The 24,695-nt window shown below is 42.4% G+C and overlaps 1 protein-coding gene across 1 annotated transcript in view; it reads right to left on the bottom strand.

The window, feature by feature from the left end:
• Nucleotides 1-2,277: 2,277 nt before the first annotated feature.
• Nucleotides 2,278-24,695, bottom strand: part of htr2cl1 (5-hydroxytryptamine (serotonin) receptor 2C, G protein-coupled-like 1) — a 169,196-nt gene continuing 146,778 nt past the window's right edge. The window contains exons 6-10 of the mRNA XM_069158979.1: nucleotides 19,428-19,628; nucleotides 11,424-11,587; nucleotides 11,171-11,324; nucleotides 9,362-9,597; nucleotides 2,278-8,940 (exon numbers count right to left, since the gene is read on the bottom strand). Of these exons, the coding sequence (XP_069015080.1) occupies nucleotides 8,368-8,940; nucleotides 9,362-9,597; nucleotides 11,171-11,324; nucleotides 11,424-11,587; nucleotides 19,428-19,628 (1,328 nt within the window). The 3' untranslated portion in view covers nucleotides 2,278-8,367. The remainder of the gene's footprint in view (nucleotides 8,941-9,361; nucleotides 9,598-11,170; nucleotides 11,325-11,423; nucleotides 11,588-19,427; nucleotides 19,629-24,695) is intronic.

The following is a 24,695-nucleotide window of genomic DNA, read 5'->3' on the forward strand; positions in this document are numbered from 1 at the left end:
GCGTGAAACATTCTTCACAGTAATATTGATGGTGGCTGGACTTTGCGCTCTGCTCGAAATGTTGTGTCTCCCCCTCACTGGTGACCACAGAATAAAGAACTACTTACAGTGTTCTGTAGACTAACTAGAGGCAGTACAGTCCATATAATAAAATACAGTAGGGTTTAGGCCTTTTTTTTTAGGCTCATTTCTAAAGGCCTTCCATACTGTATAGACACCTATACCCTATTATAGCCTGTCGACATCTTGTAAAACCCCAGGAAAAAAAGCTACAATCTGGACTGTTTTCATAAACAGTGTGCAGTCATAATAAATTACCTCATACAGTGCTGCTATTTCCCAGCTCCACCACTCGGCGCCGCTGTTGCTTCATGTTGGAAAATCTGCAGGTTGTTGCGCCCCAGCGTCTGTCGCTGTCCGTGGTGCTGATATCAGACGCGTACTTGTCTGTCGCTGTCTGTGGTGCTGATTTTAGACGAATACTTGTGTGTCTCAAGAAGGCAAGAATTTACTGGGCTATTTAAGCTCACTGAGCTGTAAACAAACTGACACGACAAACAATATGATTGAACTACAGTGTAATTCCCCATATGTAATTATTTATTTCAGTAATTATCTCGTATTATTCCCCTTGGGAAACGAAAATCATTAAAAAAAAAAAAGAAGTGCTATCATGGGAAATAACAGGTTCATAGAGAGCTAAAACGTCCCTGACTCTAAACTCACCCTTGTGCATCATGGCCACAAACTCCAGCTCTGTGCAGGCGGATTTATGGTTTTCATCTTAGTATTCAAAATGAGTCAACTCTTATTTACAGCTGCAGTGTGGCAGCCAGTTGAATCCACAATGTTTTCCCCAAAGGGCAACTCTAATTAATGGTCTACAGGAATATAACTGACATTTTTAAGGGGAAAAAAAGGGGAAACTTATTGTGTACAGTATGTGTCACATATTGTGTAATACAGTACAGCTTTCATATTATGTTGTGAAATACATTTCAACAACTATTCAAATCACTAATATAGGACAAATTGTTGATTTAGGCACACAAGCCTAAAAAGAACGCTGCAGGAAACTGTCTTTCTTGTTATCTGTTGTGCTTTGTGAATATTTGTGGGATGCTTTGTGGTTGTTCACAGTTACTGTGATTGTATGCTTTGGGTTACTCTGGTGCCACCATGTGGTCCAATGAAGTAATCACGTGTGTTAAACTGAATGCAGCAACACAGCACAAGATCTGAGCTATTTAGAATTTAAAGCTTCAGTAAGTAATTGAGGGCTTCTTATTTACATCTATCAACAACCAGTAGGAGTGAAACAGTTTTCAGACTTTTGATTAATGAAATCACATTTTCACTCCAGATTTATGCAGGAGTGGCTTCAAGTCTTGTTTATAGCTCCATCATGTATCACTAAACAGCTTTAAGCCTCTTAAACTGAGTTAAGAGTGTTTTGTAAGCAATTCCAGCACCAGATCAGGTTATCTCTCGGCATACAGCCCTGCCAACGCCATGCCCCTCCTTTAACCAATCAAGTCTTAGGTCCTCTTACCTATTTTAAATATCACATAAGTACAATTAAGGTTTTTGTAAATTGCAAAAATACTGCATTTTAGCGCACTTTTTTTTCTTCCTGAGAGCAGTTGACAAAATAAAAAAATTATTTATTTCTGTGCCAGCATTGCTATAGTACTTTCGAGGGTTTCCTCTGGCTCACTGAGTAGAAAAGAGGTGAAAAACAGAAACTGAAACACAGCCAAGATTTTAATTCTCCCCGAGTCCAGCTCTACTCATGAAGCACTTAGGTTAAAATTTTCTAGGGCAGCAGAATGGGAAACCAGCCCGGAGAGCAGGGACCAACACCGCTATTTATAAATAGCCCAAATTACATAGGTGTGAAGCTGTTAATCATCAGAAATGAGGTTTCCTGTGAACCTCAGTAACTTTCTACCATGAGGATTGTTGTATTGGTGCTCTACGGTTTTGCACTGTAGTAGGATGGAAATAAAGTGAGGAATTCAAATTAAATGTATGAGTTATGAGGTCAGGAGAGAATTTACAGTAAAATCTGGATTTATAGCAGAAAAAAAGTCTTGATAAGTAGATTATGCATGTAACAGATCGCTTATGGATTAAATAAAACGTATTAAAAAATATGCTGTCAAAAATGACAATTCTCCACATATTAGAATAATATTTTAATAAATAAATAGCAGCATCACACAGAAAAAAGAAAATATACATTGTGTGGATGATGACATAACATTGTGTGGATGATGACATAATCATCATATAAACTCAAGAAAAATGTGTCAGAGACAAACATTCACAATGAAAATGGTATAAAAAAAAGAAAAAAAAAAAGAAAATAGCCACTGCATAACAAAAGAAGGTTCAACACATAAAAAGTTGGCTAACCCGCGAGCGTCGGATCAAACAAGAGCGAGACTAAACCAGGCGGCCGGTCGGTGTCGATGCAGACGAGCGTGAAAAGGGTGAAGACACTTCGGGTTCGAGAGTTTAAAGCAGAGGAGACGGTGGGTTTGTCAGACTCTTGAACGACCTGCTGCTCCGACTACTCTCAGAGCCGCCTGGCGACAGAGTCGAACGTTTTGGGGAGAGAAGAAGTGAGCTCGGATGACTGCTTCCTCTCAAAGTCTGTATTGAACGGTTCTCTCGGTGCGTCTCACGGACGTCAGCACGTAGAGGCATCCAAACGTTTAGATATGAAAACCAGAACATCTCGTGATTCTTTGCGATTAGTTATTATGAAGCATTTGTGAATTCTGCTTCTGACAGAGAGGAAGCACCTGCACGAGAACCTACTCAGAATTATACAGGAAGACTCCGCCGCCGGAGTCTTTCACATTCTTCGACATTAATCTGAATGAATGGTCAAATATAGGAATTATTTTGTGGCTGAAGGTCGAAATTTACTGCTACATCTGTTCGCTATAAATTATGCCATGTTAGGATTTATATTTGCCCTTCTGCCAAAGAGTAAATTGAGAAGACCAAATGTGAGCAGCTGGTTAGCTTAGTTTAGCACAAACGCTAGAAAAACGGGAAAAGGTCAGTCTGGCTCTTTCCAAAGGTAAAAAAAAAAAAAAAAAAAAAAATAATTGGACGGCTTGCACGTCCAGAGCTCAAGTTACATCTTGGTTTTAATTTATAAAAAAACTAAAGTTGCGACTTTACTGAGGGTTCACAAAGCTGGAATTTCCTGCTCGTGGCTAGGACATTATTAGAACCAGAAAATCCCCACAAAACAACAGCTGGTTTAGAAAAGGAATAGAATTTATATATAATGTGTAAATAGAGATACTTGGGACAGAGCCAGGCTAGCTGTTTCCCTGCTTTTAGCACTTATACTAAGCTAAAAATCAACTAAAAGGTAAACTAAAATAACCCAACGGACGTGACAGTTATTGACGTTCTCATGGAAGTCTCAGCAAGAAAACGATTAAGTACATTCCTGATCATCTCAAATTATTACTTGAATCTCGATGTAGCTTCATTAGAAAAAAAGAAAACTCATTAGAAGTTAAAAATGACCAGGTAAACAAATGTTTCAGTAAACACAAGATGAAAATAGCCACTTCCTGTTTTTCTAAATTGTGCTGAACATGTTCTTGTGTGCTATTTCCCCCCCACCACCCCCCTTTCAGCACGATCACTCTTGTTTAAAAGCATGAAAGTTCTCACTCACAGAACAATAATAAAAAAAAAAAAAATCCTCATGGAGGATCCAATCAAAAGTATTCCAACGATACTGTCAACAAACGGCTCCGGCTGCATTTACACACACCAGACCTGGATCCAATTATGAGTTGAAATCCGTGACTCCCCCCCCCCCACAGCGATCGCTTTCATCTGTCTGGACAGGACCGGCGTCCGCGGGGACGTCCCGGTCCAATCCGCGGCGCTGGACGCAATCGATAAGAGCTGGAAAAGCGACTGAGTCGATCTCGGGTAGCAATTTGAGCCAAGGCCGGTGCACACGCGGGTAACGACGGGAAACACAGAGATATTACACATCACACGCGGAGCGGCCACGGCCGGGCTGCAGGCTCTTCGCCTGCTCACATTCAGATGAATCAAACACGACCCAATCGAGAAGTTCAGAGAGTCCTCTTTTCTCCTTTTTTTTTTTTTTTTTTTTTTGGTGTTGTTTCTCTCTTGTTTTACGCTGTTGTGGTTTTCTGCGTGTTGATAAAAAAACAAAATAAAATAAATGAAACCCCCGCGGGCAATTTGCACGCCGTTTGCATTTTCGTTGATTGCTCTTTGTTTGTGCTGTTCCATCTCTCCCCCTGCGCCGTTTCATTTCTTTCGGGTGTTAAAGAAAAAAAAAAAGAGAAAACAAAAATCCGAAGCGAGGCAAGAGAGGACCTTTCGAACAACGCTTCAAACATGCGCGGTATTAGTTGGGTCAAACCTGGTTGCCGGCTTGCTCGTGTGGACCTCTCCTCCCGGAGAGAAAAGTGGTTGTGAACGACCAGTCTGCAGCATGCAAATAGAGGATCAATTATATGCAAATAGAGGATCAATTATACAGAGAGGCATCGAATCAGAATGAACCGGCTGCGATTCATTCTAATCGTATGCAGACCTCAGGCTCCAGGTTCGATTGGACCGTTGCAGGCTTTGACCTTTACTCTTTGACCTTAAATGGGGGGGGGGGGTTATAGGTCAAAAATAAAAAGGTCTATACATTCAAGTCTTTGTAATTTTGACTGCCCTATGGCAGAAGGGATTATTAACAAAACAAAATGCTGGGGGAAGTGAAATGTACTTCGGTGCAATATTTACTGTAGTCAGGCTCGAAGGAGAAGTTTAGCATTAACTGTGTCGTTCGGTATTTCTTTTTTTTTTATACTCCTGAAATTTAGTTTTGCGCTTTGCAAGAAGTTAGGGGGCAAAACAAATGAGATCGATTAAAAAAAAAAAAAAAAACAGAAGAAAAAAAGACAGAGATATCCCGACTTTTAGTCTGTGGTGTGGATCGAGCTCCAAAAACGCGAAACAACCCACAATGCAACTCTGGAGCACCTTTTGCTGCGTTCAAATGTGGTCGTATTTCCCGTGTACACGGGAAGAGTCCATTTGAACTCATGAAGTCGGGACTCGAAAGCTCTTATAAACGTCGTGACGTGTTTGCTAATGTTTACGGAAATGTTATAAAAAAATTTTTTTTTCCGTTGGATGTTAAGCTAATATATTGTAATTTTACTCATGTAGAGTTTGTCTTCATAACTTGATAGAGGTAAATGTCGATCTTCTCCACGGCCAAATCTTTTCACATTTATTAGACCCCGTTGCTTCTAGACGCCGGCCATGTTGCCCAGCAACGGCGTTTTTACGACGAGCGTACGGTGCACACGACTTCCCACGTAGTAACCACGAACTCACGAGTTCCATTTGAACGCAGCATTAGTCTCAATTATGGGTCAAGCTCCAAAAAAAAACAACCCACTACATTTCCCACAATGCACCTTGAATCAGAGCCCATCCTCATGCCTGCTCAATGCCCACATCTTTCAAACCCAAATAACTCCAAATCGGACTCTAAAATGTCCCACGTTCCACCAGATTCACGGAAGACTGAACCAGATGTGTGAAACCTGATGTCAAAACATTACAATCATCAGTGCATTTTCTTCGCAACACATCCAAACATCCCTGTTGGACTGAAGCCACCGATCTCATTGCCTGATTGAAATGAAGACGACGTCTCCTTTATTATCTTCTAAGAGGCAAATTTGTTGATAAGAAAATGAAACGGCACCTTTAAAAGCCGCACAGTATCGAATCCTTCGTGCTGCGGATACTCCAGGTGATGGAGATGCAGTGTGGAGGAACGACTCCGCCTGTCAGATGTCCATTAAAAAAAAAAAAAGTGGCGGGAGGGAGGGAGAATCAGAGTGACAGAGATCTGAGGGGTTGGTGACCTGACTCGATAGTCGGGGTGTGCGTCTCCGGGGCGGATTGACTTTCTGTCCGTCTTATGTGACCGTTGAAATCTAAGGGTGTTCAGACTTTGAGCGACTCGGAGTGAGAAGATTGTGAAGCAGTCGCAGATTAAAGGGTCCGATTTAGACGTTTTGCCCATCGGGGTCAGAGGAAGCTTTTCATCTTGAAAACCATCGTCGGGGCGTTACGCGGAACAGCTGTGATCTGATTGGGTGAGTAGTTCGAAACCAAAGCTCATCAATTAATGAGCAAAAACATTCGCGTTCCCTTCTTTCTTCTTTGATTTTCACCGCTCTACCGTCCGAGCAAAGCTTTGGCCTGCACCGCGTTCAGAAGCTGAGGGTATTCTGAAGAGCAGTGGTGCTGAACTAATGGCTGACTTTGAATAATAATACCACTAATAAAAACCTTGATTTTTAAATGACACAGTTCTTTTTCATTCAAGAATGTGTCCTTGAATATCAACATTCAGATACGTAATCTGATAATTTGATGTTAATTAAGTAATTTGTGACTCATGATTAGATGTGCAAGAAGTGATATGTTCTTCATTATGGTCATTAATTAGGTTTGGGAATTATTTACTCATAAAACAGATGAAATCAGCTCAAATTTGACTGGATTTTTTTTCCTTTTCTTCTTTCAACTACATTAAAACTGAAATAAATATTGAAGCTGAAATCTATGTCATGCAACGAGCAGGTTGTGGTGCTTTCATTGTATCCTCACTTTTCGCAGGTGCCTACTTTGCACTGAAGCCGTGTACAAATTTGAATTTGTGAATGCACATCCACTGAATCCCTTTGTTTTGCATTGAAAAAGATAATTTTAAATCAGTCATAGAAAGATCTCGTGAAGCGAGTTTAATATTGTCTCGTAAAGGTGACCCTCACTGAAAAATAAACACGATTTTTCCACGTTTTCCACATGTGATCACATGTACGACACGTGTTTACCACATGTTGCAACATATGATAACATGTGGGAAACCATGTGGAAAGGTTTTCACATGGGAATCTACATTTTCTTCACACATCACACTATGAAAATGTTCCAAAATCACGTTTCACGTCTGCAAAAATCACATGTTTTTGCACGTCTTTTTTCTGCAATGTTAATCGGCAAATTAATGCAACTGATGACTGTAAGCATGGCTGATGTAAAAAAATATTTTGCTCCGTTCAAATATGACATCTGAGGAAGTAGTCGCGCGCTTTATATTAAAAACATCATTTATGATTTCCACTTTCTTTTATTTTTAAATGTATTGGTTGTTTTGAGTTAAAAAAAAACAACAAAAAAAAAAACCCACTTGAAAGTTGTGACTTTAATTCTTTCCAAAGTGGTTGTATTGGTCAACAGAAGCAAGAGCCTGACAGCTGTGGAGGGCCAAAGGCCTGCGCTTTGTGTTTTAGCTCTTTAATCCCCCTGTTCACTCCAGAGAGGAAGGAGAGGTGGGGGGAGGAGGAGTGGTGGTGGTGGTGGGAGGAGGGCTAGGGAGGGGGGGGGGGGTGGCGACCTCTTTGTGTCATGTGACCACCAGATGGCACTGTGAGTCCACCAGAGACCAGTTTGTCGTTTGTACATTCCTTCATCTTGGTCCTCTCGAAACAAACCCGGACTGCAGCCTGCAGCAGGAAGTTTTTCTTTTCGAGAGAATATCCCGTGTCCGTCGGCCGTGTTTCTTCACGCTGGAAAAGGGCCATGTTCAGATTGAGTTTCAAGACCGTTCTCGTCCAGCTTTGACCGGCACAAAAATATATTTGGTTTAGTTTTGCTTGGCGGTGGAGAGAATCCACACGAACCAGAGCTCAGACTGCATTTTGACTCGGTGGGGAAGGCTTGAAGTCGAAGTTCGGACCCCGACGACCTCGTATTCGGAGCTCGACTCTGTAACCTGCGTCAGTGGGACTCCGTGGAGGAACTCTCGACTTCATACCAGGTTAACAATGAGCTCGTCACTTACCGCTTCACTTCGTCCCGGTCTGGATCTCAGCCGATGCCTCGGTCCCCGTGAGGCACACCGCTTTTTCAGACGTTTAAGTATCGTTAAAGGCCCAACGGATGCCTTCATTTTCTATCTGCAGTGTGAAAACCAACATTTTGGCAACAAATAGAAAATAAACATAGTGGAAACATTGGTTTTCATTCCAAATCAGACGTAGAAAATCATACTTTTTCACCCTTGAGAGGTTAACCCTTCCGGTTTCTTTCCACATTGACGGGAATAGTGCACTTTTGTGTGGAGAAAAAGGCTCCTCAACCGCAACCGGTCCTTCCACCATAAAAGGCCCCAAGTACAGGTTTTTAAAGTTAAAACCTGGCGACGAAGGCTCCCGTCGACGCGGTGCTCGGCCTAAAGAAAAGGACATCGAAACGACGCGAAGCGCTCAGTCACACGCTGCTCGTGTGTTCTCTGGAGGCGGGGCTGTAGCTGATGAGCGACAGTTCCTGCTCCAGCTCCGTCTCCGGCTCCGTTTCCGAAAGCACGCCGACGTTGAGGCACTCGGAGAGGGTCTGCGACGTTATTCCGATTTGCGTCCCGTCGTCGGTCGTGTCCTCCGGGTCCACCGCCAGCCTCCCGTTGTCCCCCCTGCCGCCATTGCGACAATTACTGTTGCGGTCCACCCCTGCTTTCCCGTGACCGCCCGTCAGGAGAGGGGTCACGGCGTGCGACGGGCAGGGCGGGGGGACCAGGAGGGTTTTGCAACTCGGTCCGGCCGCGTTGGCCCCGACTTTATACTGGCACCTGATGTAGCTGGAGAATGCTCTCCTGTAGGTCTTATTGAAGAGGGTGTAGACCAGCGGGTTGACGCCGGAGGAGATGTACCCCACCCAGACGAAGACGTTGAGGAGGTCGCTGAGCAGCGACTCGTTGCAGGAGCCGCGGCACAGGACGAAGGTGACGTTGGTGATGAAGAAGGGACACCACATGATGAGGAAGAGGAAGAAGACGATTCCGAGGACCTGAAGGAAGACAGAGAGAGGAAAACAGTCAAGTTTAAAGTGTCTCTTTCATTTAGTCGAAATGAAAGCACTCCCTTTTCAAGTGGCTAAACCTGCCGAATGTTCTCTAACTGAAATGCATGCACCATACGAAGACATTGTGATTGCACCACTTCGACCAGGATTTTAATTTTTGATATAAGTGCAAGAGTGCTTTGGGGTTCATCCAAAATGAATTCACCGGAGCCACTGCTGAGTGCCCACCGAGCACTCCGTGACTCCGGCAGCACTTCGGGCTTTTTGACGTGGCTGGATTTAATAACACGTGCGCTTCTAAATATTTTAGACGAGACATTTGAAACTCGATGTGACGGAAGGTCTGGTACACAACGTTCTTGGTCCTCGAAGATAATGACAGACGAAAGGAAATATATGACTTCACCTTTGAGGCCCGCCTCTCATTTTTTATAGCCTGCATCATCCCCCGTCGCCCGTGGCAACCCGACGTGTCGCTCCGCCCCGGCCCGGCGGCTGGCGAGCTGAGCTGCGATGCCCCCTCAGAGCTGGGGATGATGTTTATGCTTTCTGAAGGTGAGGCGCTCAGCAGCATGCTGGGCTCGGCACCTTTGAGGCAGCTCAGGGTGTTTCGTCTGCTCTGAGGGGGCGGGGCCTTCACCTCTGTGGGAGGGGCAAAAGAGAGACCATTCAAGGGTTGTAAAACCCCAACTTTGTGGAGTACAAGTGTAAATTAAAGAAAAAAAAATACATATTACAAAATTGTGGAACACAGATTTTGTTTATAAATGCATAAATTTATTTCCACCAACATTTTTTTGTATGTTATCACAATAACTCTACAAGAATTCTACAACAAGCAGTAAATGAGCTCGCACTTATGCAGTGAATTTTTTCCTGAGCAGTCCTTTCCGGTTTTGCCGCCCCCGCTGAAAGCATGCCAGATTTTCTGTTAACAGAACTGCTGATATTTTGAAGGCAGGCGAGATAAAAAATGTTAAACATGAGGCGGATGTTTAATTTACACTTTTTTTCTGTCTGGGATGGAGAGAGAGGATAAGGTGGAAAAATGGGTAAAGACGGCCACATCATGCAATTTCATCTCTACTGGAGAAGCCTGGAGAAGGGGAGCAGCCGCCCGTGGTCTCCCCACACGGGTCCGATCAGATAGCTGCTGTCTGCTCAGCGGCACGACCACAGTGTGGTGTTTGTGAAGTAGCTGAAAAATAGTTTGCCTTTTTGCCGAACTCATTTTGACAATTTAGAGTTGGAGAAGTTACTTTTTTGCCAAAACCTTTCCCCCTTACTTAATGCTGCTACTTCTGTCAAGCATTAATGCCAATTAAAGGCATTTACACTGATAACGGTGGAAAATTGACAACTAATAAATTCTTGGTAAAATGAGCAAGATGCTAATGTTCACCGTGTGTGTGCTCGCTGTAGACGTAGGGCTTTTTTTTGGTTGGTTTTTTTTGCGTAATTTATAAGCCCACAAACTAATGGAAATTAACACATCATTAATGAAGTGAGCCTTGGCTTTGGAGGTAATTGCTTGGTTGCTATCGTTGTTAACCAGACACGCTGACGGTTATAGCTTATGCCAGAACAGGTACGAAACACTTTCATCAATTCTGTGTACGTGGACTAAAAAAAAGTTGGTCTTTTGTTCACGGTTACGGACTCCTTCATTAGCTGTTGTTAGCACACTATCGATACGACAGGCCTGCATTGAGTCAAAGCACTCGGGAGCATGAATACGTGTCAAATAAGGTGAAAGAATCCCCTACATAGAAATCAGGACAAAGCATTGCATCGGAGAAAGTCGGAAAATGGATCATATTATGTAAAACTTTCAAACATTAGCAATAAAAATGCAATTTTTACTCGCAAATTGCTTCAAAATCGTACATATTGCCCCATTGAGTTAAAGTAGAACCTCCATCATCCTCTTTGCTTTCATGAATTTGTATGCTCTATCTGTCATAACAATAAGCTAACTTTTGTTGGACCTGAACCGAAGAGAAATACGGCGAAAAAAATGTTGGTGCCGAGTTGCAGGGGAACCAAATTTCATCATTTCAATTGAATTTAACAGTTGAAAATGCAAACAGCAAAGCCATTAATCTGTTTTGTGCTTTGGGTGTAATGTTTGAAGAGTAATTCAAATCTGCAGGAAAGAAAACAAAATAAAATACCAACAGAAGGCACATTACAAAACTTATTTCAGCTCAGTCACCTTGTGAGTCTGAAGGAGCGAGTGTATTGATCTGAGGAACGTGAAAGGTGCTGGGTGGAGGCTGCAATGTGTTTGTCATTGCTGGTGCGTTCAAAGGCTGCTGGGAGGAAGTCTTTGCCTCGCACAGGAAGACTGTGGCCTGCCTCTGGAGCACCTGGAGAGGAGAAGAAACGGAAAGTAAAAGTAAGGACATGACAGAACACAGGAGCGCGTGTTGCTGCTGTTACACAAGCACAGACACGTGAAGGCCGACCTGTATGGTGAGGCAGTACGTCACCACCATGATGACCAGCGGAATGAAGAAGGCCACAAAGGAGCCAATCAGCATGAAGCGCTCCTCGTTGAGGACGCAGCTGCCATTTACAAAGACTTTGTCCTCGTTGTGGAGGCCGATCACCGGAATGGGCATCGACACGCCTGGAGGAGATCAAAAAGAGCGGAAAAAGGATTCCCCTTTTTTTTAAGCATTTTGCCAGGAACATTTTCAGATTTTTTTTTTTTTAATACGGAGCAGCTTCTGTATATTCCCGACATGACTGATGTGGAGATGTCTGATGATACAAAACCCAACTCTTCTTTTGCGGGAATATTTTGGAAGCAACATCTTGGTAATAACATGCGTTCGCCACGAATAAGGAAAATATCTGAATGCAATAATGTGATAGAGCATGTCCATAAGATGAAAGCAAATGTCTAAGAAGATGCAGCTATGTTAGGGTGACAGTCAGTACCTGGAAACACAGAGACTCACTTTACAGGATTAAACATAAATTGTAGAAAATACCAGATTATCTCCACGTAACTAACCAAAGACACATTTGGTGGTTTTGCACTCCATTTCTATGGGAATGAAGGTAAACAGTTGTGGAATAAAGACATGAAATGAGAGCTACACCGGAGATAAATCAATATGCCATTAAAGTTCTTGAAATCCATCAGTATGGAACGGACGCTCGTTTTGGTGCTTCGTTGCTGGTCGAGGGCGCCGCTGATAAAAGAGCCGTTTTCCGAACAAAAGGCACTGTGGCTGGTTTTTAAAAGAGTAAAAACGAGTCGGGACATCTCAGCGCTCTCCCGCGTCCACAGTGTGGGCTGGCGTGAGTTCAAGGTACACCTCTTCCTCCTGCACGGCTGCTGACCAGGCCATTAAAAAAGCAATCTGAAGCAGTGGCAGCTCCCCTAATGTGATCGTTGCGATCGACGGCACACGCTCAGCCCGGGAGGATGAATTTGTTTGCATTAAAGTGTAAACATTTGACTTCTATGAGTGTTCAAATGCTGCGTATGCACATAGATCCGACTAATGAGGCTGTCCGGCGGTTCTGGGTCGAGTCCTGATTCACTCACTTCAAATGATGTGTGGAGGAGACTTTAAAGGGCCATTTCACACAAAATTGATCTCCATTAAACTGCCAGAAAGTTGCAAATAAAATCACAACTTTTCACCTGCATGGTCGGATAACGGCAGTGGTAGTAGAGCAGTGCCTTATGGGTAACTTCTGGCATTGTGAGACAGTAACCCTGAGAAACTTAGGTGATTTATAGGGTCATTTCACTACCTTCACTTTTAAACTCATATCTTGGTCATTAATGGGGCTACCCATTCATGCTATATCTTATTTTTCAAATCTTTCATCACTTCATTTGATAATACTTACAGATTTGTTTATATTAGTCTTCATATCAAGGAAAGAAAACATTTTCGTCTCATGAAATTGTTTTTGTGCCATATAATGCTATCAGTAGAGAAATCTTTTTATAATTGTGTAGAGGAGATTGTCTGAAATCTGGCAATATCTGCACCATGTTTGTGGGAAATTCAATGACTTAGCAATAAAAAATAAAAATAAAAAATAAAAAGTGCTTAATGCCTTACGGAAATAAATGTCAGTTGAATTTAACGATTCAACAATGTTTAAAATTTGATGCAACTTCAAAGTCAATTGTCTTCGCAATGCTGTACCACAAAGACAAGACACTGGCATTTTTTGGAAAGTCGTACAATTTCATAGGATATGTGCTGCTTCTCTTTGCGACGAATACTCCCTGCGCTACTTAACCGAAAAGAACGTGTGGGAATTTGAATGCAAGGGTTAAAATGTGACTTTTTTTGACAGTCACAAGTTAAAACTTCACGCCGAGTTGTTTGTGCTGCTCAAATATTACAGCGGATCTCGCTTCCTCAGGTAATAATATTTATCTGCTCAAGTCACAGCTACTCACACTGTGTAAATCCGCAGAGCACACAACAGCCACAATAACGAGGTAAGCAGACACACTGTGTCAGATCTCTGTCAGAGGCTCTGCTGCTGGAGGAAGATTATACTGCACCGACAGATGGAGATCTGAAAAATCATCAGGGTATGAACTGCTCTAAAAAGAAAAACCCGTCCCCCCCCCCCGGAGACATTACAAACCTCAGTAAACCAAAGAGCCGCAGCATTTGTGAGGCCTGCTCTGCATGCTCGGGTGAGTAGAGAGAATGAGTTTGCATGCTTCAAAATACAAACGCAACAAAGGGAATGTTGGAAACAGAAGAGAAATATGAAGAGGAGAACAGAGAGAGAGGGCGAAGAAGTTATATTTAGACTACTTTAAACAAAATGAACAGATGAAGATGTCAAAGCAGATGGCTGCCCACCCCAGGTCTGGTTCTGGTTTAAGGGGAAATTGCTGGGTTGTTCCCTCTCATACGGCAAGGTCTTGTCCTTATCTGATGATAATGATAACTTGGCACTACATGAATAAAAAGAAAAAGTGAATAGATACATACAAAAAGTAACACATAATGTCCTGTTGTGTTGGCCCATAAACTTTACATTGGGATGATGTTTACACAAGAAACACATAAAAACAGTTGGAGCTGTCTCTTTAATGACGTTGTTCTACGGGGAAAACACCTTTTGGGCTGAGAGGAGATTTTTTTCCAATGCAGTACCACGAGTGACCACTGGGAAATATTGTCAGCAAGGCTGAGTGGAAGCCTCTCTTAACACATCCATGACCTACAAAGAAGCTTATTTAATCTGTGTCCCTAAAACAGGAAGTATACTATACCTAAGAATGGGTGACGATGACCGTTCCTTATTTCCCCCGTTTTTACCGGCGCCTGGTTGTAATGCATTACTGCCGTCAAAAGGTGGCGGTAATGCACTTAAAAGCTGTTTGACAACCGCTATTAAAAAACAAAAGCAGAGGAAGAACACATTGCTCCCAGATAAAACCTAAAAGACTAATAATTGAATAATCGTCAAATATCTCCGCGCAAATAGCGAATCATACTTTTGCTTGAAATGCATATCCCTAAGCTATTTACATACAAATTTACCGAACACAGTTTAAAAGCTACTTTTAACAAATAAACAATTTGTATTTCCGAATTATTTAGTATATAATTTGAAATGTGACAACACCCTGGAATTCATTATTTTAAAATACAGTTTTAAGCATTTAAATGATAAAAATCAGAGGCAAATGCAGTGCATAAAATAAGTATGTAGAATAAAATGTCACTGTCCGTTGCTTCTTGTGTCTTAAGTGTTAAGTTGGAAATATTTTCTCTCGGACGCGGAGAGATTCGCGTCTACAGGCTGCAAAAAAAATCAACGTGCTCCGGTATTTTTCATCTTTGGTCTGAGGATCACCTGATTTAATACATTTCTGGAAGATGAAGAAACACTTTTCTCTCGCAGAGACCACGACCAGAACTCAAAACTGCTCCACTGACGAGTAGATTATCGGCATCTTATCGTGCCAACTGCGACCAAAACTGACTGAGGTCGTTTGTGCGCAAACCCCTACTCTGCATTTGAAATGTGTCACAAAAGAGGAAATGGATTGCTGCTCGAGAGCGGATGCATCGGCTCTAATGGATCTGAAGAGGGAAAGCGGCACAAAAATACAGGAGACAAAAAAGAGGCAGAGAATCTCTCCGCGGTGAGTTAGAACATCTTCGGCTGGATGTTTTGTTGCTAATCCTTCCCGCCGTGAGCCCCCGGAGACCTCAATCACGGCTCAGTGTTGCGGCGCAGAACCTCCCGAGGGGGTCAAGGAACTGCGGACAGGAAAAGAGGGGATTTCTTCGGATTCGAAAGTAGCCGGATGAGAACGAGCGCACGAGTGGAGAGTGGAGAGTAAACTGAAGCTGCTATCTGGAGGCATCAATCAAACTTGTCCATGCAGCTCAAATCTCTCCCAGCAAATCAACAGGTGGAAAAATGGAGCGTCTTCAGAGGAAACCGTCAGAGATCTTCTTTTTTTTTTATCCGTACGAAAGTAAGTAAGAGGTGGATGACTTCTTCACCTCGGACAAATACGATAAATCAATGTGCATCATTTTGTACGAACAAGAAAGATGATCAAACGTTGGAAAGTTTTTCATTTTTCATTTGTTTCTCTAAGTTTTGTTTCCTCAACTTCCACAAAGTATGTTAATGTTTTGCAGCTTTGAGCTCCTCTTTCTTTGTTCTTTTTTTCATTTCTTTGTGGGATTCACTAGATTACGCTTCATGTTCAAACCTTACTTGGTTTGATGATGCATTCACGTCAATATCGGAGCTTCTGTAAATACCAGTTTCTGACTTGCGAGGGGAATTTACGTCAACGTCCAAGTTGGAACGAAAAGCGTGAAACTCTGATTTACTTTATGTCCTTAAAGTTTGTTCCTCAAGGTCATTAAACTAAAAAAAGGATACACATTGCAGGTCGACGAAAATACGATTTAAATATTTCATTTTTCAAGACTTCCTTGGTGCAAAAATAATAAAAGACCTGCACCACAAAATAATATTTTTTTCACAGCTATCAACTGTCAATATACCAGATGCTTCACCAAAGCTGACTCAGCTTTAATAATTACTTTAGACAGACCAGAAAAATCCCCTCTTGCCCTTTGACATTGGCTCTGCATACAGATAAGTTGCTACTACTGAATCTGCACAACAAACACAAACTGACAGTTCAAAACCGACTTTTTTTTAGCCTCTCCTTCTCGTATTTTGTGGCTGTTTGATTCCCTAAAGTCTCAAAGATTGTGTACATCACAGTTCCCTTCACAGTTTTTGGGACTTTTTGACTGAAGATAATCTCTTTGTGCACGATGTGATTTGCCGATTTTCTCTACATAGACTACACACATTGTCCAAAAAAATAATAATTACATCACACACAGCCCTGGTCTAAACACAGCATAACCAGAGTAGGTATATGGAAGTGATACACTGATCTGCCTCAGTATTTTTCAAGGCTCACCTCATGACAAACTCCATCAAATCTTTAAATCGTTAAATGTTTGATTATTGGGACGTGACTGAAGATTTGACCCCCCCCCCAAAAAAAACAAATGTTGTTCTTGTTTTTAATCGAAAATTGCAAATTTTGGAGAAAATCTTCATGATATCCAGTTGAATGTCGCTTTTAAATGGATTTAATCCTTTTTATGAATTAATATAACCATAATCCCTCAGTCAACATGACTAAAACATTAAATCTTTTAATTACATCCTTCATAAATAATCCTGATTGTTCTCTTGTGTAACATTTGACCCTGGCGAAACATATTTAATACAACATATGCTCCTCTCCTTGAAGAACATCGTGACTTTACATGCAGCAACAATCGATCCCCAGGGCGTTTCAGTAGCGATGCCATGTCTTTGCTTAGAGCTGCAGTATATAATGATACGCTCAGACCATCTCTATGTGTGTGAAAGTGTGTGCGTGTGTCTGTGTGTGTGTAAAGACATGGAAGCCCCCCCGGCTTTCAAAGGGCACCAAGCAACATCAACAGAAGCCGGAGGTCAGACAGACGGTGGGAGGGCTGACAGAAAAGTTTGAAAAAGTCATCTGAACCCCCAACACGTAGCTCAGAGAGGAGGCACTACTTTCCCCCGGAACACACACACACACGCACGCACGCACACACACACACACACACACACACACACACACACACACACACACACACACACACACACACACACACACACACACACACAGACGACTTCAAGCTATAACACAGGTGAAAAGATCGCTCTAACAAGGGGAGAACAGGAGGGAAGAGAGACCAAGTGGTCAAGGAGGTCGGGAAATTGGAAAAGAGGGAAATTCTGGGGAAGAAACCTTTTTTCATTGACGCATGAAAATCATGATCAAAAGCTCCAGAACAGATGCTAAATGGACTTTATGATGGGTAAACTAGTGTTTTCAAGGTCAAGAGTGAACTCAAATGACAGAAATTTGATCAGCTACAAATCCATGACAACCGACCAAACTCCAACTGCATGGGATTTGAATGAAAGCTGCAGAACAGCTGGACCTCGTGGGGAGATTATCTTGTCAAAAAAACGTTTTGTTTTTTTTTCCTTTTAAAAATATTTATGTTATTGCTTTCCAGTCAGGTACTTTTTGTAATCCCTGAAAGGTTCGAGAAGAAATGAAATCTAAAATGTAATAAACTTAAAATATATCCAGAAAAGTTCCAGAGAAATCAGAAGAATGAGGCGGCTCGTTGCTTCAGAAGAGCTGCAGGGCAGTTTTTATACCAGACTGGACTCTATATGTGCAGAGACATTAGTATAATATTTCCTACTGCTAACACTGAAATTTCCTAAAGAGATAATTCATTAATTTGCATATTTTTATTGCCTTTTTTTAAAAAAAAACGGAATAGAAAGAGTGCTGTGATTGTCTCTGGGGGTTTGAAAAGAGGGTGATGAAAATCACTTCCAACTGCAACAATGTGCTGCCAGACGCTCTGAGCGTCAACAAACGGCGTTCCCACTGTTTCACAGGGTCGGGAGGTGTGCTGGTAGGACCTCTGCAGAAACTGCCAGGGGATCCTGAAAAGTCATTCAATTTAATAAGCGCCATCAGTCTGCCAGCTCTCTCTCTCTCTCTTTGTGTGTGTGTGTGTGTGTGTGTGTGTGTGTGTGTGTGTGTGTGTTTGCGCAAGGGCCTCCAGGGAGAGCCGCTTCTACGAGCTGTCCGCAGGCCGGATGCAGCCCTTTTGAATCTTTCCGTGACCTGCAAGAGGCTGCCTACAAATCATGGCACGCATGTGATATGCTATATAAAACTAAGACTTATAACTCCGAGCTCCTTTGAGAAGACATATCAGGATAGAAGCAATTAGGAAGCTGCATCTTGACTCAAAGACGATCTTTCGTACCTCGGCGACAGGACATGGACTGCGACCGACCGAACTTCACTGCCATTCACTCAGCCTCACGTTACACTCTGTGCTGTCGGGCCACGGAGAAACTCATGCTAGCGAGGGGAACAACGAGCGCCAAAATGTCTCTCTGGAAGCTAAAGTGTTAAAAAAAAAAAAAAAAAAAAAAAATGATGGGAAAATTGCCAGTTCTCAAGCAAATGGACTGACGGGTCATTTATCTAAAAAAAAATTCCCCTCGGGGATTAATAAAGTAAATACCTACCTACCTACCTATCTACTTTGCCAGATGAAACGAGTAATTAACCGGTGTACTGGCTGCTGTCTGGTGTTATTTACAATTATACCATTAAAATAAAAAAATTTAAAGCGATGATCGTAGTTTATTCCATATATCTGTTGACGTTACACTGTAAAAGGTTTTCGCAGCCACTATGTGAAAGCACACAAGCTCCCAGTGATTTTCCTATTTGGCCCTCTTGCTACTGAAGTTGAATAGCTCTGCTTTACAAAGTGGACAAATTAACAGGAACACCGTACAATAAAAAAAAAAAAAAAAGGAAATCCATAACAAGTACAGACCCAGCCTCAGAAATGTTCGCACAACTGATTCAATATCTTTCTGAGGGTACTTTCTTCCCTTTTCGTGTGTGCAGATGCGCCAATATTAAAGGGCCCGTTCACGCAGCCTTCATCTTTGCGAGAACCCACAGATCTCAACAACCGTACGAATAAACCACCATATTTGTATTTCTGTTATTCTGTTTGTGTTTTTGTTTGATCATTTGAGCTCACAGATTGTTAGAAATGTCAAGAAAGGAGTCCGTTTTTAAGTAAAGGTTCGGGGGGTGTTTCCAGAACCAAGGGGCTTCTTCCTATCGACAGCATGAATACAAAACAGCACGATCATGCACACCTGGCCAACATTCATTCAGTGTAACCTACCGGATCACACTCCCGACCCAATCTGCATCTCGGCTGAAACAACCTTAAAACCTCGTCTGTGCGGGCAGAAGTCACACACACACACACACACACACACACACACACACGTTAAAATGTTCAAAACACGTCGTGCGCTCTGACCTATGGAGATGGTCCAGACGGCGGCGATCTTCATCATGGCTTTGGTTCTGGAGTTGAAGCGGCTGTGCTCGATGGGGTTGCGGATGGCCACGTATCGGTCCAGGGAGATGGCACACAGGTGCATGATGGAGGCGGTGGAGAACAACACGTCCAGGTAGATCCAGATGGGACACAGAGTGCTGGGGAGGGGCCAGGCGTAGTCTGGAGGGACGAGGGACGAAGAGAAAGAGAGAGAGAGAGAGAGACAGAGAGAGAGGGCGGCATTATTATTCTGCCGTGTGGGTAGTTCGATAAAAACCACGATTTACCTTCTGGTTTTTTTTGTTTATTGTGTTCTGAGGGTCTGGCTGAGTGGATGTCGCCGGCCGATTATGGAGGCTTGAAGACGCAGCGCGGGGAGGCTGAATTAACTTCAATTAATTAGAGCACATCGAAGCGCTTTACATGCATTCAGTTTCCCACGAGGAATCGGACGAAGGCGCTAGAGTTTGATCGTATCATTTATACGGTTTACTGTGGTTACGTTGATTAGGGTAATTAGCTAGATGTGTTTAAACGGGTAATTCTATAGCCAGAGAACAGAGGTTAATTACTTTGCATATGAATGAACCCAGGAGGGATGAGAAGCCAGACGCTGTTATAAGAGAAGCATTTCTTGAAAAACTAAGAATATATATATATATTTTTTTTGCTGTGTTTGAGCCTCTGCGTGTTTTTGTGGTTAACGCTGGGCAACTTCTTTTTTTTTTTTTAAATAAAAGACTTGAAGTTTGATGCGTCTTGTTGCGTTTTAAATGACAAAGCTGACAAGGTAATGAAAAGGATGAGACAAAAGGGATAAAATAACGCTTCGTCAGCTGTGAGTAGAATAGCTATTTACCTCCCAGCAGGAACCATCAGATACACTGTATAGCACGCGAAGCTAAAAATGACCAGCCATTTTCCCGGCGATGCTCTGTTGATCCCTGAGGGCGGGCTCCTTTTTTTTTTCTTTTGATTTTTTTTAAATCCCCACCTCCCCCCTTCGCATAGGAGGTCAAAGATCAGAGCTGGTCCCAGCGTGATACAGAGCTGGGAAACGAGTCAGTGTCTTGCCTCACTGCTCTGCAGGGCGAACACTTTGAGTCATAGAGAATCGAGCCACTCTCTGCTATCCGAACACTAGGCCAGTGTGCCATCTGGGATGACAACACTGCAGCTGAAGTAGATAACAAAAATATATAATATAAGAGGGAGCCTTTTGGCAGAGACCTACTGAGAGAGAATTAAGTCGACAGGTTTGCTTAAACTGTTAATTAAACTGTGCTGGCTGCGAAGCAAGCTAAAATGATGTCCCGGCACTCGTATTATTTTCAGATGGACCGCCAGAAAACAAATAAGAAGCAGTGACTTTTGCGAACAACACCGAAAATAACTTGCGGATACATTTTAAGACAAGTTGAATGGGAGTCTATGGAGGCATTTTGGAGCCAACCTCTGGTGGCACTTTGTGGTATTGCACTCATTTTTCACATCCACTTTTATATACAGTCTATAGTTTAAGCATGTGTCTGTTAAAGAAATGCAACAACTAAAAATGTCCCCAAATCTGACGAAAATGCTCAGAGTTTGTACGTTTGTTATATTTACTCATACTTACTGTCAGAGCTTCAATCAAGCTTGTTAAATTTGTCTTTTTTTTTTTTTTTTTTTTAATCGCTCGGAAACGAATATTTCTTCTCTAAATACTCTGAAATTCACGTCAGTGTTTCCAAACTACAGACGACTGTATTGTATCAAAGAGGGAAAGACAAATATTTTCCTTTGTTACTAAGAGATCTACTTCCATTAAAGGTGCGCGATAAACCCCAAAGTGAAATGCAACATCACCGATTGTGCTTCTGTTGTATTTCCAGCTGTGTCAGCTTTTTAAAGAGAAAATACACGGCAACGTCCGTCTCGCTGTGTCTCCCTCCGCCTGCAGCTGTTTATATGAGCAGTCTTTTCTTCAGAGGACAAGACCTGCAGCCACACACGCACGCACACACACACACGAACGCGCGCGCACACACACACACACACACACACACACACACACACACACACACACACACACACACTTACTCTTTGCTTAATTTCATCTCTGATTCGTAGGACAAGCAGCATGTACGTGATGCATGTGGACTGAATCATGCGCTTGTTTGAGTGTGCGCCGAGCGGGAGGCAGCTTGCGTAACTTTTCAGAGGTCAAACACTTATTGAGGGCACTGCGTGACACACACTCGCGCACACGCACGCACACACACGCGCACACACACACACACACACACACACACACACACACACACACACACACACACACACACACACACACACACACACACACAAGATGTTACTCAGCTGGCTCGCGGGTGCGTTACATTTTCTGGTGAATACACTGAGAGACTCAAATTCAGCCTGCATGCTGTTTCTAAAACACCTTACAATGAAACGGCAAAATGGGATCATCTTGCTTTTTTTTTTTTAATTACATTTACAGTTTTATTTACAGTTGATAAAGTGCAGGTTCATCAACTAAAAGAGTTGGTTAGATTTGTAAAAGATGAACAGTCATTGCAGGTCTGTGATGGGACGCCACTTTGGTCTTCTGCTCGATGCTTAGATGCACTACACACTTTGTGTTGCAATATCCATAATACCAGACCAGGTAGTATGCCAGAAAAAAATATTTAGTATGTCCCAATACATAGTATGTGAAATGTAGCATACCAAAAGTACCAGGATGTCCTAAGGCCAGCATGCTGCTGTGGCTGTTCTGACCCACAATCCTCTGCGCAGTGGGAAGATACCAAGAGAGCTGGTGGTGCTAACGCTGCACCCAGTTGCAATTTGCAAAAGCAGGAAGAAGAGTCGTTAAAAAGAAGTGTAGAATAGCATTCATTCCAAATTGCATCCTCTTTCCATAAAATGTTGCACTACAGATTGTGACGGATGTGAGCAAAAGTTCAAGGCGCACTTTTATGGCAAAGTAGTATGTGCCAATTGTATGTATAGTGCGTGCAATAGTACATACTTTGCAAGGGTAGCAGCAGTACGTGACAGTAGAAAGTAAAGTAAAAGTGTAAAGTGAAAGTAAAAAGAAAAGGTATGCGATTCCCAAACGTAGCTGTAGTTTCACTTTCTCCACACTGCTTCCTTCATTGTCACCGCATGTTGCATTTGGATGTAAATGGTCTGCACTTGTATAGTGCTTCATCACCTTAGCGGTCTCAAAGCGCTTTTACACCGTTTCCCATTCACCCAATCACATACATTCACACAGTAATGAGCCACCTGAGCAACCCGCTCTCCCATCTGAGCCACAGAACGTCCCTCATCTGTTGGAGATTTGTCCAAAATGAATGTAATTCATAAGGAAATTAGATCGCAAAGGAAAGGTAGTAATCCATAATGCAGCTGACTCGCTTATCTTTGAATGGAAAATCAGCCAGAACACACTGAGGAAATATTTTCAGGAACATTGAGATACATCTTGTAGTACAAGGATGATTAACTTTTTATACCTTTAGAATTAACATACATCAAAATAGAGGTGAAATGTAGTGTACATTATTTGATTAAATAGAGTAAAAGGAAACTGAGATTATGCCGTTCTCCAACCCAGTATCACGGCAAAACGTGAGACAGCCACGCTGTACGTTTCACGCTGACAAAACGTGTAACTTTCACGCCTTGGCAGCCCAACGCGTAGCTATCTCACGTTTCGCAGTGGTGGGCGGGGCGTGTCTATTTCACGCTTTGCTGTGGTACCGGGTGGTGTTTACAGATTCTCTTTGAGGAAAAAGTGGCATCCATGTTTCATTTATTACACTATTTCAAACGAACCACCTCTCTCTCCGTGTACTTCATGTTAAAGTCCCTTGTCTGCTTTTGATGCCGGTCCTGTTTCCAACTCATTAAAGCAAAGATGAGCATGTCCAGCCTCAGGGAAGAATGTGGGTGTATGTTTTTATACACGTCTGTTTTAACAGCGAGTGTGTGTTTCCAGTTTGGGCTCCATGCAGAGAAATAGCCGACAGTGCTAACTTTGAGTGAGTTGACCATGGAGGTCATATGCTGTTTGGCTGCATGTTCCTGTGTGTGTGTGTGTCATTTCCTCCTGCCTTAATCAGATCTCATCATCTTTCTTAAATTCTTCCATCCTCTCATCTTTCAAAACATCCCGTACGTAAAAAAATTCATAGACTTTTGTTTATTTTATGTGTGCAGAGAAATAGCAGGTGAGATGTATTCAGTTTTGTTGTTTATGTCGAGCCTGCAAAGATGAGCAATTTCCACACTGCACACATTATCAGTGTTTTATTATCACGTCTATGTTTCAACAGTGTGCGAACGCAGAGCCGAGGAAGGAGGACAGCCAAGTGAATCTAAGTTACACCGATTCGAAATGTTACCATATTCCTTCCCATTTGTAAGATCACACCTTCGATGAATGGAAAACATCAGATAACTGTCGAGAAGTAAAATGGAAAAAATTAAGATGGAACAGACACTTTGTCTTGTCACACGAAATAAAACAGTCCATTACTCATTCTCCAACAGAAGACTGTAATACATTTAGGAATAAAAACCAACTGTCCTCCTTAGAGGAACCACAGTATGAGTTGTTTCAGCGCTTGTCACTTCAAAACATGATACGGCATCTTCACATCGCTTCATTCATTGTCAACGGAACAACAAGGGAAGTTGCCTGACTTTAATATGAAGCGTTTTTGGACCGCAGGAACTATTTCACAGTTCTGAGAGCAATGGATGGGAGTTCCCCTATTTTCTTGTGTCCGCACCAAGCGGCAACCACATATCTGTGTTATGAGCAAGTCAAAACTGCTCGTCTGTGTGTGTTCGTGTGTGTGTGTGTGTGTGTGTGTGTGTGCTAGTTGTTTTGAAAGTCTCGCCTCCTTTAATTCTATTTAATCAACTGGTAATTCCAATCAAAGACAGACAAACACATTTGCTAACAGCTGTGTGTGTCAGCAGACTGTCTGTGTGTGTGTGTGTGTGTGTGTGTGTGTGTGTGTGTGTGTGTGTGTGTGTGTGTGTGTGTTTGTGCGCATACAAAACAGAGATAAAAAGTTGTCTAAATCAGCATCCGCATCATCGTTTATCATGACTGTCATCGTCACAATTGTTGTCATCATCGTAATTACCATAGTCGCACCAATTCATGGTCCGTTCATATGGTGTGAGAACATTCAGTGACGTGCCTTTGAGTGTGTGTGTGTGTGTTTG

The sequence above is a fragment of the Embiotoca jacksoni genome, unplaced genomic scaffold (genome assembly GCF_022577435.1).
Source record: "Embiotoca jacksoni isolate LCO1_2020_lvr unplaced genomic scaffold, fEmbJac1.0.p SCAF_24, whole genome shotgun sequence".
Classification (NCBI taxonomy): domain Eukaryota; kingdom Metazoa; phylum Chordata; class Actinopteri; family Embiotocidae; genus Embiotoca; species Embiotoca jacksoni.